The 20,792-nt window shown below is 34.3% G+C and overlaps 1 protein-coding gene across 1 annotated transcript; it reads right to left on the minus strand.

The window, feature by feature from the left end:
• Positions 1-1,981: 1,981 nt before the first annotated feature.
• Positions 1,982-5,974, minus strand: LOC145258330 (amino acid transporter heavy chain SLC3A1-like). The gene has a single exon (XM_080116482.1). The coding sequence runs from the start codon at positions 5,324-5,326 to the stop codon at positions 3,398-3,400; it is 1,929 nt and encodes a 642-aa protein (XP_079972608.1). The 5' UTR covers positions 5,327-5,974; the 3' UTR covers positions 1,982-3,397.
• Positions 5,975-20,792: the final 14,818 nt, after the last annotated feature.

Here is a 20,792-nt window from a genome sequence, read left to right on the forward strand (position 1 = left end):
TATGAAATAAAAAAACTCCTGTGATTTTTTTAAAGAGAACAAAATCGAAAATCGGTTGAATGGAATTTTTTTTATCGGCAAAAACTGATAAGTGAACTGTGATTATTTTTCAATAAATATATTTACTAACTTTTGCTTACAGCCAGCAACAGAAAGGGAGATTAATTCTGGCCCTTACAGGCCACCATAGTTCTTAACTTGAATAAAAGGATACAGTTGTCTCCCTTTATTTCCGTTCTGAAACATCTGATGTCGCGCTATTTTTAAATACTTGCTTAAAAAAGTATTTTATTTAAAAAGGACATGGAATATAAAATATAAATTCTTAACAATGACGAATGGAAGTACCCATTGATCAGTATTTTTTATAGGTAAGTGATTTTTTGGAATTTATATATATATATATATATATATATATATATATAATAGTCGAAGTAAGTTAAAATTAGTTGATTTTCTTGAAATCTTTTTTAAAGAAAACCGATTTAAAACAAATATTGCATATTTGGCTATTAAACCTGTTATTTTTAAATTTGGTCTTTGCTCCTTTTATTGAAAAATAAATTAGGGTTTGAATTATATTTTTGAAGTAGTTATATAAACTTCGACAGATAGTAAGTCTAAATATTCAAGTTTTCATCGCGCATTTTAATGGCGATTTACTGACACTGCTTTAAATGCGCTAATTTAATGTTTGTAGTATGTTATCACCTTCTATCCTCCTTTTTAATAAATAGGATCTCCCGATTGAATAATTCATAATCTCCTGACATGTACGTACATTAAAAGGTACTACGATATCAATATGTAGATGCTAAGTTGGCGGTAAAGAGACTTCAAAGCAGGTGTTGTGATCAGTTTCGTACATAACTTTAACGTTAAATGATTATATTCATAGGAATTCAAACTTTTTTTTTTTTTTGAACCACTAACCCTAAATCAGAGTGACAAGGTAAAACTACAATTAATCGCCTTAAAAGAAAAAAAAAAAAGCAGTATAATGGAATCGCAAAAGATTAAATTAGATTAGATTAAAAAAAGATTACGTATGATGTTGAAATTACTACAAATTTAAACAATAAAAAAATGAACGAGTGGAAAAATAAAAGATTTATCGAATTATAGAGCTTTGTTATTGGTTACTGCAGAAAAGTTCTTAAAATCTAAGGGAAGTAAGTGCAGTCTATGATTTTGACAAATATGCCATTTCAAAATCGGGGGGGGGGGGCTCATTTCCAGTAAATTTATATACCAAACTGATCCGCGAAATTTTTTAGGGTAAAAAAAAAAAAAAAAAAAAAAAATGCAATAAATAAAAACAAACAAATATTTTTAATGCAGCCTTATCTATTTTTTCTCTCGTTTTTATTAATTTTAAACTTTATGCCAAATTCTATCAAGGGAGGCAATTCAATGGTTGGGATTAAAGTCTGAAGAGTTATTTCCCTTTAATTTTTTCCTTGGCATCTTTTCATAATGTAAAAAAACACCACTCTTTATTTTTTACAATCACTGTTTTACGGCACATCAACCTTCAAAGCAGTTTTTTTTTAAAGTGGCTCCATATAAATTGCTGACACTTGATAGAATTGGCATAGTATAAAAAACGAAATTGTGTTTAAAATATTTTGATTTAAAGTCAATTAAAAATGCAAGTCCAGAATTCAACATAAAAAAAACTAGTGTAGGTAAATTACGGAACGAAAATGCCTTATATTTAAAAAAATTACGTAAATTGATCAAGCAATTTTTCCATTTTTTTGTTACGATTAATAGCAAATCGTAGCCATTACAAGGTTGATTTTGATATCTATTTCTGTAAAGGGTGTTCAGGTGGAGATAACCAGTGATGGACTTTAAATATGACGGAGCGAGCTACATAAAATTTGATTTTCTTAGTTAAAAAAAAAAAAAAAATAAATAAATAAAAATGTGATTTTTGGAATATATTTTCGTTCCGTGATCGGTTTTTTTTTTCAAATTATGTTGAATTCGGTGTCAGATTTAAAATACCAAAGAATAGACTAAAAATCAAAATACAAAAAACGCATTGATAATTCTATTATCAACTAAATTTTTATTTTTAATATTTTGGTAAAAATTTCTTTTGACGCCGTAAATTCTCAAAGTTGGTAATTATTTCAAGACCCCCCCCCCCTTAAAATTAATATTGATGATAGCTTAAGTTAAAATAAGTTATGAATAAATAATTCACATATTTCCCCTCACATTTTTCACGATTTATTCAATTTTTATAGGAAGGTTTCGTTTCCAAAATTAACGCATTGTAAAATGAGCCACAAAGTCACATGTCAGAATTTGCAAAAATTATTTAATTTTTTAACGTCGTTAATAGCGAATTAATTCAGAAGGGATTTGAAGCCTTTAAGCTGTCAATTAAATCCTACTTCTCTCAGGCAAATTTTATTTCTAAACTTTTTTTTTATTATTAAACCACGTGGCTAGCTTTTTTTTTTTTTTACCATTTACTTTTCAACCCATTTTTTTTTATATTCAAAAATTGTTAGAAATTAAATTAAATTTGTGAATTTGGAAACTCATTGTTCCAGGGGATGTATCTATTTTACTAAAAATTGTAAGAAATTTTTTTTTTTTTCTTCAAATTTTCATTAATAACAAAAAATATGTAAAATGCGATGATATTGTAATTTTTCTTAATATTTGATTACTTGTAAAAGAAAAAAAAAAAATTTTCAACTGCTTTAGTAAAATAGTTACCTCCCTTGGAACAATCGGTTAAGATTCCGAATTGCCAATAATTTATATGAAAATGTTGGTTTATTGAAGGGTATGTCCTTTTTTTTTATCCCATGTCGTTTGCTTATGACAAACATTTTTGATGTACAAAATGTAGTAAAGTGTTTAAAAAAAATCGAATTAACCCTATGTCCGGGTGGCAATACGAAATGAATAAAAACGTGCGTTAAAAGTTAATTTATAGCTTAATACTAGGAAATTACGATCAAATATAAAAAAAAAAGGTTCTTATGCACTTATTTTACCCCACTATTTTTTAAATAGTGTTTCCAAGTTAATTCAAGTTTTACAATTTTGTTTTTCATTAAATTGTTAGGTGAAAGTACAAAATAGTTACAAAACACCATACCCTCCCCATGTTAAGAATAGGTTTCTTAAATAATGTTATTTCAGCGCGGTAACAGATGTACAAGTACAAAAAAAAAAAAAAAAAAATCTTGAAGTTATGTAATCTGTTAAGGTCGGATAATATGACGTCACACTTGACCGTTCACAACTTTTATCTATAATGTTCTAAAAATTAATTTACGGCGTCAAAAGTAAAAATTACCCCCTTTTTGTTATCGTGACGAGGAGTTTGTATTTTTCTGTGTGAGGTCTGTATTTTTTTTTTTTTTTTTTATAAGAATTTGAAGACGGCCGCTTCGTATTGATGGAGTGTGATGGGGGCCTTGGCGATGTTGAGGACGACGCCGGGTTTGAATTCGTCGTCATCGTTGAGCAAACTGTGGAAGGCTACCCGGACTGTGTCAGGCAACATGGGTCCACCGGGTGTCGGATGGTCGTTGAACATGACCGTGTGGGGCTTATTGCCGAAATTAATGGCCACCAGGTAACCGGAGAAACCCTCCGCCTGTCGGACGAACGCGACGGTATCTTTAGAGTTCGTCACGATCGGGACAAACGATCCCCACTGGAAGGAGTAGTTGGACCGGAGCTGGTTGAGGTCGGCAAACGTCTCCAGCACTGGGTAAGGATCTCTGTTGTTGTAGGCCCTCTGCGAGGCGACACTCTCAAGACCCGCTAGGGGCAGGAGCCAAGGGGTCGCCGTACTGAACCCCGCATTTCTTTTAGTGTTCCATAACATCGGGCTCCTGTATTTATAGCGATTGATTAGGGGATTATTAGGGTCGGCTTTATTTAGAGAGTCGGTCAGATTTGAGAGGGATGTGTCTTTCATGCCGATCTCATCCCCATAGTAGCAGAAAGCCGTTCCTGGCAGGAGCATCTGTAGGGTCATCAGAGCTTTTAGCAATTTCGGGTTATCCATCCGTGACATAATACGACTATGGTCCTGGTCACCGAGCAGCCAACCCCTCCAGTCGGTGCTGGTCCCGTCTAGGACAGTGTCTACAGTATCCATAATGGAGGATGGATCGTTTTTGGAGATGGTCTCCAAGTTCGCAGCTGCAACGAAGTTGAGTCCCTTTTTGGTTTCGTCTCCGTAGTAAGCGAGGGTATCGTTCAGATTGGTGACCGTCACGGTCGAGAAGAGGAGACGCTCCCGCCCGGGCTTGTCGGAGTAGTGGTCAGCGATCGCCCTCCATTCGTAGAGGGCTTCGAGGATTTGCTCACGTTGCGTTTTCGTTTTGTCCGAGACGGTCACGTTGGAGGTCATGGCGTGCTCGAGGTCATTGATGTGGAATCCGGCCACCCCACGGGCGAACCAATATCTCAGAATATCTCCCAGCTCGTCACGGACTTCTTTATTGTGCAAGTTCAGGTTGGGCAGAGACTCCCCCATGGTGGCCAGATAATACTCATTACGGGCAGTGTCCTTGTACCACATTTTCTTCTCCTCAGAAGGCAGGGAACTGAAAGTTTTCGCGTCCGCCCAGATATAGTAGTCATCCATTTTCTCGCGTTTGTTACGGCTATTTTCGAACCACTGATGGTCGACATGGGTGTAAAAAGGAATAAAGTCGGCGATCAGGTGTCTGCCGTCCTTCTTAAACTGCTTGACCATGGCGACGATGTCGGCCTCGGTGCCGTAGGTGGGGTTGATGACCGTGTGGTTAATGAGTCCGAAACCAGAATCCTTGAACTTGGAATCGAACAGTGAATGGATCCACAGCGTTTTCATTCCAATCGAAGCCAAATACGGAAACTGTTCCTGGACACCTTTCAGATCGCCGTTTCCGTCGCCGTCGGAGTCCATGAAGGAGCGCGGAGAGATCTCGTAGACGACGTCGGTGTTGTACCATTTCAGGTCGGGCTTGTATGGGCATCTTGGCGCGAGGACAATTATCACGATGGCTGCTACAAGCATAGCAAGCCAACCAACCCAGAAAAGAACGAACAAAATTAAACGGGTACGCACCCAGAAAGGGTCATTGGCATATTTCATGAGATCTTCCTTGGTGAGACCGTTAAACTCGCTCGTTCCGACCTTGACGATAACATGATCAGGTTCGTCTTTATCGCCATTAGGTATAAACTTCGCCTTGGATTCGTCGAGATCCGTAGCTGCTCCGGTGTCATTGGTAGACACGATGGTGTCTTTCGGAAATTTATCCTTGGAGGTATCCAAAGATTCTTCAGCTGTCATTCTGCTGGTTAGATGATGTCTACTTTTTTAAAGGAATAGTAAAAATAAAAAACACACGCAGAGATGCGGGGGCGAAGAGTGGTGTCTTCCTCAATACGAAGTAAAAACGCTGTCCTGATTTTCTGATGCAATCTGAAGCCTCGGTTTAAGGATTTTCATTTTATAGTTAAACGAAATATACGGAGGGAGGAGGAAAAAATACGCAATGAATGGAACAGCCGGATTTGAATTGACCAATCATTTTACGTTTTACAAATCACTTCCGTTTATTTATTTATTTTTTCTTTAATATATAGAAACTAGCAGATATACACATACCCAGTATTCCCTGGGAGGCCGACATACATACATAGAATATATTTAAAATCTGACACAGGGCCAGAAAAGGGGGCGCCGTGAAAAGAAACTGTTGAATCAGAGTAGAGTATCCCTCTGTTCAGGCCACTTTCCCATGCATTATCCCCACTATTGGGGAAAGGGTTTATTATCGGCGCCCACCGGCAAATATGAACGGACAGATCATGGAATTTTTTGAAGCCATGCAAAATGCCTCCTTTTTGGGGGTAAACTGGGCCCCCTTACTTTAAACTAACTTCGTGTCCGTGCGAAGAGAAGAGTAAATATCACCTGGTTGTCCAATGTTTAATCTCTATATTAATAAAATATGAGTATTTCTCGTGTGCACGTCTGTGTTTCACGCCTCTACGTGACTTACACATTTTTAAAAAAATAATTTTAATTCATTGTTTATTTTAAATTGATGATTTATTTAAACAAAATAAAACAAAAATGCAATAGATTAAAATATCAGAAGTAACGTTAAAAAAAAGTCATTATGAAATTAAATCCACCAGAATGCATTTCAGTTTTTTCGTAAACAAGCCGGACACTTTTATTATTTTTTTTATTTTTATTTTTTATTTATTGGGGGGGGGGGGGTATTATTTCGTGTTTCTTCGAACATCGAAAGGAATTTGGAAGCCTTTAAACTGTCGATTAGGAATTAATTTAAACTGGCTTTCAAATTCTTACAAAATCCTCATGTAATTTTAAAATATCGGCATTTTTAGCCGATCTTTATTGATTTATTTTTTATTAATTTTTTTTTAAAACATCCAGTCATTTTATAAATAGAAATTAAAACACCACTTCATAGCCTTACGAAAGTTTTAAAACACCACTCTATAGTCACATAAAAGTTTTGTTTTGTTTTACGATACACACAGATTCAAAAAAGTTGTTAAAAACAAATATACAACAAATAAATATTATCAAAGGCAAGAAGTTACTTTTCTACCTAACTGTAAGTTTTTAGCGTTTTTATTCAAAGTAAAATGTTTATTCAGTTCGAAAAATGACTAATGTTGAAGGTGGCCGGCAAACAAGAAAAGATGACTACGATATATTTGAAGACTCGATATTCACTTCAAAATTAGAAATAAAATACGATGGTGTAAAAAAAAACCCACACAACATTTACTGAGTGGGTTTCTAACACCATTTTGTTTTATTTCTTATTTTGAAGTGATTATCAAGTCTTCAAAGACATTGCAGCCATCTTTTTTTGTTCGCCGGCAGCCTTCAACATTAGTTGTTTTTTTAACAGAATAAACATTTTACATTAAATAAAAACGCTAAAAACTTATCCACCATGCGTATGAAGAATGCGCAGGAATATGACATCGTGAGGTGACCACTACACACATAAAACAAGAGGAACTATGTTCCTCCGCGTATAAATACAGTAAACAGGCTGGAACGTTCGAGAAGGCCAGTATATAAAGATTTGGTCGCCAAAAAGGAAGGAGCCTGCTTGCTTATATATATATATATATATATATATATATATATATATATATATATATAAGATTTTTATTATTCTGTGTAAGACAAAGAATACATTTGAAATATTATAACTCCTTATCCTATAGGATTTCGATGTCTACCAACTCTACAGAGGAGAAAATATTAGCAAATAATTACAATGGTTTACACCTTATTTGCTAAAGTCAGTGAGACATGGAAAATCACAATTAAAAGTTTTTTGAAGTATTTAAATATCATAGAGTAAGGGAAGTTAATGAAACGGATATAAAAATTTACATCCAAATTACATGTTAAAACCCGAAGTGAATGTTTTTGATAGCAGTGTGGTAAAGTGATCCAAACTGTATTTTGAGTAATCCACATCACAAGGTAATAGTCCGAAATATAGATATATAACCCGAGTTCCTTCAGCCATTACTTATGAAAAATTCTTGATAAAATTATTAAAAAAAAATAGATGAGTTAAGTACCATCAACTATCATAGAAACGAAAACCAAAACTTATGAAGAATTCTTGGTAAAATTATATATGACAAGAAATGGAAGTACACAACAATTAAACGACCCGGATGTAAACATGCCACACACACTATCGTATTAATATATAGAATATTATGAACGTTTCACACAAGAAGACACTTATGTTGGAACAATTTAAACTCATGTTCCTAACACGTAAATGTTTATTCCGTGCTAATACAGTGATTTCGTGTTTGTCGAGTGTCGTTATTTTCCGGATTTCATTTTTATTTCTTTATGTAAGAATGTCAATTGGTAAAATCTTTCTATTAATCAGCGATCCCGAAAATTTATCATTTAATGGTCCTGTGGATACACTCGTACTTTCGACTGCAATAAAATTTGACACACGCAACCTCAGTCCCTATAAATTGATAAATCCCGATTATAAATTGGTAACCTCTCGACCTACATCCTATAATATATATATATATATATATATATATATATATATATATATATATATATATATATATATATTGCTTTAAAAAAATAGCTGGCAAAACTCAAGAGGCCCCTTTTGCCAACAAACTCCTCAGGAGTTAATCGTTGGGCTGTGCAAGAAAATAAAAATAAATAACACATAAGAGCAGAGAGTTAATGGGGGGGGGTGCGTGTAAATTTTATCAAGACAGAAAAAAAGAAAGAAACGAGTGAAAATACGAATAAAATAAAATATTTACAATTATGTAAAATATATCTACAAGTGGAAACAAAGGGGAAAGTTAAAATAAGTCTAATGAGTTGAAGAATTTATGTCGACAGAGATAGGGCCTACATTAGAGAATAAAGACTGACTCCAAAATTTCCAAGTGATTCTGAGAGTAAGCCCGGTGTAAAATTCTAAAACTCCATTTTATGCACATTGACACATGCTGGATTTTCTTGAAGGTGTTGGCCAATGGCAGATTCCAAGGTAGAAGAGGAGGGGTGAGAATGACAAGGCTTGCCCAATCTTACTTTTGCTGAAATATGTTGGTTAGAGTCTGCAAATTTAAGGAGGTTCGACTCATAGTTAGCAGCACACTGACAATTGAATTTGTAAACTACATTACTGTTTGTGATGTAAGGTCAAGCAGCTATATATATATATATATATATATATATATATATATATATATATATATATTAGGCACCGCCAAAAATGGCCGAAAAATCAAGTTGTTTTTTAAAACGAAATTACATTTATTAAAATCCATTATTTCTGAGTAACTTTTTTTTCCAGAAAGATAAAACCCTGAATTTTATCATATAGAAAGCAGAATAATGTAAAACTTTTTCTATTTTTAATTAAATTTTAAATGTTAAATTTTCTCCAAAAGTTAACAATTGGCGTTTTTTGTTTTGTACAAAAAAACGTATATAAATAGTTAAAAAAAAAAATTAAAAAAAAAAAAAAAAAATGGTTTTTGAAAGAATTTGTTTATTTCTTGTCTAACTAAGATTTAGGGTGATTTTCTATGAGAATATGCAAAAATATTATAAGTACCTTAATTTCAAATAATTCCACTTATTCATATAGGCAACCAGTTACTTCGAGTCGATTTGATTACTGTTTACTTTTGTGCTTGATAAAAAGCAAACTACAGAAGACCAAAAAGCCAAAAAAAAAACTTATTTTTCAGTGACGAAAATTTCAATGTATTATTAACGCTGAGGCTGGCCAGTACCAGATGGGTGACCATTTGTATGAGTTTGGTTTTTAATGTGTATGTGTGTGGGGGCCAGGCTCTCCAAAATGGGGAGGGGGACAATTTAAAGCAGAATAAAAAAAAAAATTATTTCAGCGCGTTTGGTCCACCGTAGTCGAAAGGCGGCAAACGTTTCCAAACTGGATCGAAAAAATAATGATATTTTTAACATAAAGGGCACAATATTTATCGAATTTTTTTTTTTGTATCGATTCTTCAAAGCATGCCCTGTTTAATAATGGTCATGCATTATTCGGCTCGCTAAAAAGAAATTGTTAATTTATTTATCAAAGATTTTAAAATGGCTTTTTTCGTATAAATATTAAAAAAAATTTTTTTTTGTTTTGCTTAACTTAAATTAATTATTTTACTTAACATATTCACTGAATTTCACACTTCAAAACTCAAAAGCGGGATAATTAAACACAATCGAAGTTCTGATATTCAGACATCAAAATAAGGTATGCAAACAATTTTTTTTTTTTTTTTTAATCTATAATCCCGTCCCTTACAACAGCATAATGTTTTGTTCAGTTTCAGATGATTATTTTAAGCATATTTGGAACCCCCTCAAAACAAGGGGGGGAGGGGTGTTGTAAGCAAAAAAATATATATATATAAATATTGTTTATGAAAAATAAGTGCACTGTTATAAAGTTCATTCTTCTCTTAATAATCGCTGAAAATTTCGTATTGATTGGATAATTACCTGATTTTTTGGTAGATTTTTAAAAAGACGGTCCGTCAAAAAGTACTTACCTGCTCCCCCCCCCCAGTTTTGGCGGTGCCTAATATATATATATATATATATATATCCAAAATATAATGCTTTAAAAAGCAGATGGTTAATACCCATCTGCCATTTTAAGCGAAAAAACACACATTGACCCAATTTTCAATTTCAATTTGTCAATTTTCAGTCTACAGACTCGAGATTTGACATAAGGGGTAATGAAATTTGGGAAAATGTTTTTAATCGTTTTTCAGCCAGAAATTTGACCTTAAATAAGAATACAGCAAGAAACAGGGGGTTATGGGTGAAAGACAAAGGGGTTTATTTACAAGGGAATACATGTGACATAAGAGTTACTCGACATTTTTTCTTATTCTCTTCCTGTCTTTTTTCCTTTTCTCTCAGTCACGTGAGAGGGTATAGTTCATTTCATCTGTGAAGGGATGTTAGGTCATTCCATTACATCACCTCCTTCCCAAGCTAAATTCTTCCATAGAATTTTTCTTCTACCATTTTTTCCTTTTTAGACTTTGTCCAAAAATTTCGGTCCTTTTCTTTTTCCTTTCACTTCTCCTCACCATTTGTGTTTGCCGATTTTTTACTTTTGGAGAGTGACTGCATTTCTGAGTTACTGGTACTTCCTTGTTTGGAGGTTGTATATGGAAAGTGTCATATAGCACTTCCATTGGTAACTCTTGGTTTCTGATTGTTTCTATGTATCGGGATCTCAGTTGGTTAATGTTTTTTTGTGGAAAACAGTCTGCCCCTTTTATAATGTAAACCATTCTCCCAATTCTTCTTGAGATTATGCCTTCTTCCCAAAAATTCTTCCCTGCCCGATAATTTTTGAAGAAAACTTTATCCCCGTCATTGTGAGTCTTGTACCTTACATTATCCTTGATACTTTTTTTTTTTTACTTTTTCTCTTGGGATTAACTGGTCGAACATTGAACGTACCTTCCTGGCAAACATAATTTCAGCTGGGGATAATTTAGTATCATCAAATCTATATCGAATAGATTCTACTGTATTTTCATTCAGGGTCACATTAGTATAAAATTCACCTTTAAATTTTAATCTATTTCCAGACATTCCTTTGGCAATTTTCTTTGTGTTTTGCAGCTTTGGAGAACCAATTTTCTTCCATGTTGTTTCATCAATTAAGGATATGTCACTTCCAGTATCCAAAAGACAGTTTACTTTCCGGCTATTAATTCTAACTTCAATATATTTCCTTTTTTTTTACCATACATGGACCCTTTTTAGAATCAATTGTCTTTATTTCAGGCTTACAATATTTCTACTTTTTGCATAATGTTGACTCGTGTCCTTTACACCCGCACTTATAGCATATTTTGCTTTTGAAGTAGCACTCTTTTGTGAAGTGATTCTTTCCTCCACACGTCTTACAGTATTTTTTTTACATAGTGGTCACCTTGCTTTACCCTTTGTATTTTGTCAACATTTTTCTCTTCGATACTAGTATTATCTTGTTTTAAATTTAAGTTTCTGGCGTTCCTCAGTAACTTTCTGTAAGGTTATTTCTATGTCTTTGTTCATAATGGATAATATCCTAGAACGAATCTCTTTATCCTTCGAGGATGTTAACCCTTTCACAAATATCAGGCATTTAAACATGTCCTCTTTTAGGTCTTTCAACTTAAATAAATCACATTGGGCATTTACTCTCCCAGTATAGGCAATAAAGTTTTCATCTTGTTTCAAAATATTTAAACACCTATAATGAGTATAAAATAAGCTATCCTACTCCCCGAAAATGTTCGATAAAATTTCTATAGTCTCTTTAAAAGAAATATCTTTGGGTTTCCTTGGGAGTATATTTGGTATTTTCATGAGAACCCAGTTTTTGCAATAGTAAAATAATTTTTTCTTCATCCAAATAGGCCTGACATCGTTTGGAAAAATATTTTCATGTCTATGATATGCTGGAAACGTTAAGCCATTAGTTGGTTCATATAAAAATTCTGTCAGTGAATTTGCAATTCCTTCCGGAGTGAACCGACAATCCTTTTTTCTTCTTGTTTCATTAATATTGTTTTTAATACTTCATTTTGTTTTAACTGTTCTTTTTGTAAAAACTCCATCTAGCTTTGTTGGGTCGCTGTGCTAACTGTATAGTTTTTGTAAACTCGGTTAATTGTTCCATGTTGAAGAATTTTTTCTTTTCTTAACACAGTAATAAAACAAAAGATTAACAGTACTTGCACAAAGCATTAAATAAATTCACTGAATATTTTTTTTTAAACCCTAAAATAAAAATTCTCTTGTAGACAAGGTTTTTGGAGGGGGTTACACACACAAAATTGACACCGAACCAACAGCAGCAATATACATATGTGTGTTCCTATCCGCCGTATTTTTTTTTATGAAACAAAAAATTTGAAATAGACAACTTTCTAAAAAAAAAATTCTTCATTTCCTTAAGCAATAAAAATAAATTTTAAATAAACAACTTTTTTTTTTTTTTTTTTTTTTTTTCGAGAAAATTGTTCTTTTCAATGCTTCATGAAATATCAATTTCTCTTTTTTTCAGTAGGACCATAACAGACTAAATTAAAAAAAAAAAAAACTTTTTGTGTGTATCTTAGCTTTGTTTTTCAGTAGTTGAATTTTTCCGTGCAGTTTTTTTTCCAATATCTTTTTGGCTTAAAGTTTCCTTTTTGTGAATTCGAATCCTGTCGCCACTTGTTATATTCTTACTTTAAATAAGAATACGGCAAGAAACACAGGGTTATGGGTGAAAGACAAAGGGGTTTATTTACAAGGGAATACATGTGACAGAAGAGTTACTCGACATATATCTTACTCCCTTCCTGTCTTTTTCCTTCTGCCTCAGCCACGTGAGAGGGTCAATATAACCATAGTTCATTTCATCTGTTAGGTTATTCCATTACATCAGAAAACTTTACCAAACTCCTCTGCCAATTTTGGGTCTAAACACTTGAAATTTTAGATGTAGGTTACTTGGACATGGATGAAACTTTTTAATTTGATTTAAAACCAAAACAATGTTGGGGTCAATGTTTTAAAAGATTTGAGCACTGCACTCTCTACCAAATTACTCAGCCAATTTTTGGTCTAAACATTTGAAATTTTACATAAAGTGTAATAAGCAAAGGGCAAGCTTTTTAATTGGTTTTTGGCCGAACATTTGGCTGTCAAAGGGTCAAAGTTCAAAAGATTTGACCTTTGCGGTCTCTAGCAAACTATTCAGCCAATTTTGAGTCTAAGCATTTGAAATTTTACATAAAGGTATTCAGACATGCAGCAAGCTTTTTAATCAGTTTTTGGGTGAAAATTTGGCAGCCAAAAGGACAAAGTTGAAAGAGTTGATCTTTGCAGACTCTACCAAACTCCTCCGCCAATTTTGGGTCTAAACACTTGAAATTTTAGATGTAGGTTACCTTATCATGAGTCAAACTTTTTAATATATATATATATATATATATATATATAAAGTTATGAACAGTACTTAGAGCCCGAGCAAAACTGGGCTGAACTGCTAGTTATATAACTAGCAGTTCAGCCCAGTTTATATATATATATATAATATATATATATATATATAAATAATAATTATTCTTTATACCGGCAGTCACTAGTGTTTCATGCTTACGAAATCATCAGTGTAGGAGGTGACAATTCCTGCTGGTTGAGAATCGAGCCCAGCTACAAAGTCACCTTTGACTCCATTTGTTAAGCCTTTAACTTTGGGCAACCAAACAACTGTCACAGAAATAAAGGGAATTAAGAGTTATTAAATGCTGAATTTGGCAGAATACATTAGACAATCTAGAGTGTTCAAACGAGCAGAACTCGTGAACATTACATAAACACGTTGACTGTTTTTTTTATTCCGCAGACAGTGCCCATCCTTAAGTAACCCCTCTACTTTAACTAGTTGGTGCTAATGCAGAGAGTGATCCGCACTATTTTTTTAGATCGTATTTCCACGTTTAATTAAAGTTTTATATGTTTTTTTATTCAATTGTAAGGTTAAAGTACAGAATAGGTACAAAACACCCTCCCGTTCCCATGTTAAGAATGGCTTTTTAAATAACCTTATTATTTCAGCACGGATCACTCTCTGCATGAGTACCAACTAGTTTAACGTTAAAATATTTTAATTTTATTTAAGTAAAATAAAATTAAAATTGCTGTGGTATTTGAATTTTCTTTATATCGGTCGAAAAATGCTTCAGTGAAAAAATAGGTGGATGAATCCGACTGGCTGGCACAAACGAAAGTTCAGTTGAAAAGCAACCGAAAGTATTTAAATGAATAAATAAAATTAGGACAGGAGTTGATTTAATTATCAAGCTATCGCCAGTAAACTGAAACATTCCTCTTCTCCTTCAAAATAAGCTTATTTTTATTCGAATGTGTCTATCAAGTTGTTAACCTTGAGGGCAGATTTAAATCGCATACTTACATATGAAGAATTGTCGAATATAGGACAGTCCAACCATATGACATCACGTGATAAAGCAATATATATCTGTACGTATATGTATGTATCTGTACATGTATGTCTGTACGTATATGTATGTGCACATATATGTATGTGTGTATATATATGTGTATCTGTATGTATATGTATGTTTAAATTGGTATATATGTGTGTATATGCATATAATATATATTGTGTATTTAGGCAGCATATTTTCATTTAGACAGGCATTGTTGAACAGCACAGAGTGTTTCTCCTTAATCAACTTTTCTTTTTTTCTTTTTTGTAATTTCTTCATTTTTTTTGTGTAGTTCTAATATCTCGGTCGAATTTATAAGAAAGTTCCATAATCGTTTTTGTCCATGGTTTTTTTTTTTTTTTTTTTTTTTTTTGCTTTTGCAAGTACTTTTAACTGATTTTCTTCAGTCATCTTCAGGCAGTTTTTGATTTGTTTCGTTTACAAAATGGTATGGAAGTTACAATATTTTTTAATTCAATTAAATTATAACTTTACATTACAACATATATATATATATGCAACTATATGTACACACACACATATTGGATGGTTACGTACCCAGGCATTTTAAAATGTTATTACAGTTTTCAAAATTTACATTGTTAATTTTTGGCCGTTTAGCCCTTATATACAGTGCTTCCAGTATTCTTAGTCTTTATGTTTGGATCCATATGAATGATTTTCGTGTTTTCAACTAGGATTTTTCTAAATTCGGAATATGGGTAGCAATTCAATTCACATGCATTGCAAACATGTCAACAATTAAACATGCAACCCATTAAACATGCAACTGATTAAACATATGATGTAAGGAGCTAAAAATAACAAAATACTATTTCAACCAACGAAAAGTGTATGATGAATAGATTCAGACCCAGATTACAGCAGTTCTTCCCCCTTTGTCAGAAACATCACTCATGGGATTTGAGGACTAAAGGACAAAATAAAGGAAGCAGAAATTCCATGGCTGCCGAAAGTAACCCCAAGGTTCACTTTCTACTCTCCTAGTACTGGTCAGACTTAATGTTGCTTAACTTTGGTAATTTTACAGAAACCGACGTGGCAATGTGATTATAACTGTACAAACTACGAGTTATTTCATTGACTTAAAATGTTGAATGAAAGATTGTGTTATGCTTCGTCATTAAAAATCAAAATGGCTGCCAATTACGAATGAATTTTTTTTTTTTGTTTTGTTTTGTATTCATACAAAGTTACAAAGATCGACTTTATTTCTATTTTATAAAATAGGTTAATTGGACGAGGCGACAAAAGGTAAAAAGAATTTTGAAAATGTTTGCTCTAATTGCCTTTCATTTAATACTAACAGGCCTATCCGGCGTTGCCCAAGGCAAAAGTGCAACATTTCTACTAAAACTTGTACCTCTCTGTTTTTCTCTTTCCCCATTTCCTGTTTACGTCTCCTCCTCCCCAAGACGCCTTTTCTACTCTTCCCAGCCCATTCTTCTGAAGGTGGACACACACACACACACACACACACACACACACACACACACACACACACATATACACACACACCCATACATATACACACATCATACACCCATACATATACACACATACACCCATGCATATACACACATACACCCATGCATATACACACATACACCCATGCATATACACACATACACCCATGCATATACACACATACACCCATGCATATACACACATACACCCATGCATATACACACATACACCCATGCATATATACACATACATATATACACACACACACACATATACATATGCACACATACATATACACACATACATAAAACTCTCATTTTGATTCTGGCTATATATTAAGTACAATATAATATTTAATAGAGAATTGTCTCTTTAATAATAAACATGAAATCTGTATGAATTAAAATATATTTAAGTGTATTTTATGACTGGGTGACGCTGCCCTCCCTCTTCTAGTAATTAATAACAGCAAGGCATTATCCAGAGTCTTTACCAATTAGCTGACTGGTCCGCAGCAAGCGTCGAGGATCTGGCTTGAAGATAACCAGAGAAACTATTGATCAGTGTACTAACCCAGATGTAGCAACAATACTGCATACGTGGGAAAATGGTGGCCTTATAGGAATATAGTGCACTAATTGATGAAAAGTTTTCTAGCTTGGTAGAACAAGCCAATCTGCTTTGTAGCATTTGTGCGAGCCTTTTCTCGTCTCACACAAAAACATGCGTTCACATTTCAAGCCATATTACTTGTCATATACATGCGCGCACATAAACATACGCGCCCACGTCCACACATGTACATATATTCACGTTCGCGTATATACACTCACAGTCACGTGTATACACACACACACTAACGTACATACATGTACTCACATACGCGCACACATGGACAACGTCACTTCCCCTTTCAAAGGAAATCCACACATGCGCGAAAGACCACCGGAAACACCTATAAAAGAAAGAGCAATAAGCGGCTTCTCCCTTTTTCGGACCAGCTTCTGAGGCGAGTGGTTGGCACACCAGCCGCTGCCATTTCGGCAGGCGCATGCGAGTGCCTCATGCCACTTGCCACCATGTGGGGGGAAAAAGCTAACAAACAGTACGTACACTTTATATGCTTTCTCTCTCCATGAACTGGATGTACATTCTCACTCTTTCTCTCTCTATATATACAACTTGCCCCTGAGAATACCTTCGTGTAACTGACTGCTAACTGATGTCAACCCTCTATCCTTTGTCTTTGTCTACACGCTGGACTATCATTCCCATTTCCACTACATTACTCACTTCTCTTCCCACGCGCGAACAAACGATAGTGACCCGAACGCGAGATGAACACACGTTTCCTTTTTCCTTCTATACTACCAGTCCTGCAACAAACGATGGTTACACCTGCGCAGACATGAACACGTGTTATATCTAAAACATTCATTCTTTCAACAATAAATAAACGATACGTTTATCTAATCCATCAATTGAGTCTTTGTTTCCTTCATTCCATTCGTTTCCTTCATTCCATTCGTTTCATTATTTTCTTTTGTAACGAGATTATGATTTATATATCCTAGTCCTCTACACATTAAAACAACAATGTTGGACTTGACCTGGGACCCTTGAACCTTGACCTTGAAAGGAGGCTACCAATAAATCTTTGATCAGCTGCATCTGTTCTAGTTCCCCATCCTGGGAAGGGAAGCATACCTTACTTCCATGCATGCGCACATCCGTCAGTTACAAGAAATTAATTTTTGCAACTCAGTAACGTTTGTACACATGTAGGAACAACGGTTATTATAATTAAGCTTCGGGGTGTTTGTTTTGTAGTTTTTAAGTTTTAACTGGACATAAAAACATAGACACATACACAGTCAATCAAAGTTTGATAACAATGCTTTTAAAAAGATGGACAAGGAAAACAAGTGCAGGTTCTGTCACACAAGTAGAGAGTGTGTTTCCTAACATCCAGGTTTTGCTCGGAGGCGGCTACTATGCAATGCAACACATCAATGGTTTAAATGTCTCTACTGGACCATCTCTAAAAAATTCAATATCGAATGCAGCATCAAGTCTTGGGAACATGTTTACCAGAAAGAACAGTTGGAAATAAGTCATGCACCATCCACTATGACTATACAATCCCTACAGCTACGTACCTAAAAAAAAAAAAATAGAGCTATGAAACCTGAGATAGTGAAAGGGGACAAGGAGGAGAAAGAAGCAACCTTAGTAGAAGTTAGTATTCATAACGATGCAGGGTTAAACAGAGCTGGGAAGGAAAAGATAACGAAATACCAAGGTCTTATATATGACATGAAAAAGAAACTGGAATCTAAGGAAGATCTTTGTCATTCCAGTAATTATAGGAGCAACCAGCCTTATGGACAAGAATTTCCAAAAACTACCTGGTAAATATACCCAGTGAACCATGTGCAAAAGAGATACAAACTATTGCACTTAAAGAGACGATTAGAATCTTAAAAAGCTCTCTTGGTTAAAATGCATAAGATGGTGAGTAAATACCAGGCATCCGGTAGGATGCTGCATCCCCAGCTTGAACAAAATAAGAAAATTAAAAAAAAAACAAAGTTTCAGGGATTTTTTATTATTCAAATAGGAGAGACTCATACAATACAATTGTAGAACGAAAAAAAAAATAATAATAATCAAAACAAAAAAAAAAAAATAATAATCAAAACGAAAAAAAAAAATAATCAAAACAAAAAAAAAATAATAATAAAAAAATAAAAAAAATAAAATAAAAACAACTCACATGGTTTGGGTGGGTCTGATTTGTTCTCTTCCCAGAACACAAAATAAATGGTAAGAATACCAAGAATGGAATTCTTGGGTGGAGCTAATGTTTTACCCCCCTCGGGACGAACGATTATTATTGTGCGATAAGTATGTCATTGAGATTTTTGTACATTACTAACAATATGCACCCGCTTGTTGCAAATACTTAATTTATTTAAATCGGAAAAAATATGGAAAGAAGAAACAAAAAAAATGTTTCACCATTTTTATTTTTTTGAAAGTGGCATAGTAAAGTGTTTGTGTTAGTGTGATGTGTAAGGGTTAGGATTAGTATTAGTCTATACTTCGCAATAACTCTTGGGTGTGCCCCAGGGGCTCTTTTAGGGCTAATAAAAACACTCCATTTTTGGGACTATTTTTACCACATTTGTCCAAAATTTTCTGTGATGGTGCTGAACTCAAATTTAAATATGTTAAGGCCTTGGGGCTAAATGAAGGGGGAGGGGGAGCAAATAATGGATTTAGTCATTTCTTTTTTTGCATGGTCCAGAACTCAAATTTACATGTTAAGGCCTAAAACTGTACCATTTGTTCATTTTCACCAGGATTTGATGTCCCCTGGGGACTTTCGTGGCTAAACGAGGGGGGGGGGTAAATGCTGAACTTAGTCATTTTCTTTATGCTTCATTCACTGCGCACTCACGGGGGGGGGGGGCACCATGCACTTTTTTTTTTTTTTTTTGCTTTTCAGAGTTGAATACATTCTTGTTATGACGTCTATTGACAATAGTATGTTAACTACTTAACCCGCCCTGACTTGAACACCTGTGAACTGTACTCAAACATTGTTCATCGATGAACAGTTTTCCTTACAAACATGTTATTCTTATTCTTTCCTTCATATATGAATCCTTTTCTTTTCCTCAACTAAAACATTTAACATCACGTGGACTTTATAACCTTTTGTGCTCGTTCAGGCTAACCTGTTTCCTCTTTTATTTACAAGTTTACGAAGACGTGTCATTTGGATTCATCGGACTACTCTTCCCATCTTGAGTGTGATACGTGAGGATTAGGGAGAGGATTAGGGATACGGGCGGACGTACACGAATGAGGCCCTCATAGCGAAATACGCATCGGCTCTGATGTCGTACGTAGCGCGTTCCAGGGAGCATGGATTATTATTATTTTATTTTATTTATTTTTTATTTTTTTGCCGGAGATCATAGTTTTAGGTAATTATTAATACAAAAATTGGTGCAAGTCCAGATTAGCACTCGTGGCGATAAACACTAAAATACATATCGGGATTAGTAGGAGAACTGAAATGGTTTCATGTCGGTGAGGCCATGTATAGAGAGACTTTTAACATGCATAGGGTGTGCACTGTGCAGTCTCTCTCTCTCTCTCTCTCTCACTCTCTCTCACTCTCTCTCACTCTCACTCTCTCTCTCACTCACTCTCTCTCTCTTACTCTCACTCACTCTCTCTCACTCTCTCTCACTCTCACTCTCTCTCTCTCTCTCTCTCTCTCACACACACACACATATTCTCGTGCGCAAATAAACGAACGTTTATTCATTTCAATTTCCCCGCGCACTTTGCACAAAAAATAAGTTCTTTCAGCAACGACATAATTTCAAATACGCCCACACACTTTTTCTCACAACAACAAAAGTAAAATGAACATATTTCTGGCGAACGTAGTTGACGACAGTATCACGTGACACAAGCGACCAATGAGAAAATTTAGAAGACTGTCTTTTTAACGCTTTTCCAAAAACCAAAATATCAGCAGTAGCAATCTTGTTTTGGAGCCGGTCCAAAAAGTATTTAAACGCATCAAACATTCTTTCTTCCCTTCTTTTCCCCTTCTTCTCACTTCGACGTCACATGAGAGCATGCCTCTCGTTTTCCTAACATCGTCGCTGTCAAAGCCGTCAAAACCATGATTACAC

This window comes from Euprymna scolopes, chromosome 33 (genome assembly GCF_053919585.1).
Source record: "Euprymna scolopes isolate OS-2025 chromosome 33, ASM5391958v1, whole genome shotgun sequence".
Lineage (NCBI taxonomy): Eukaryota > Metazoa > Mollusca > Cephalopoda > Sepiida > Sepiolidae > Euprymna > Euprymna scolopes.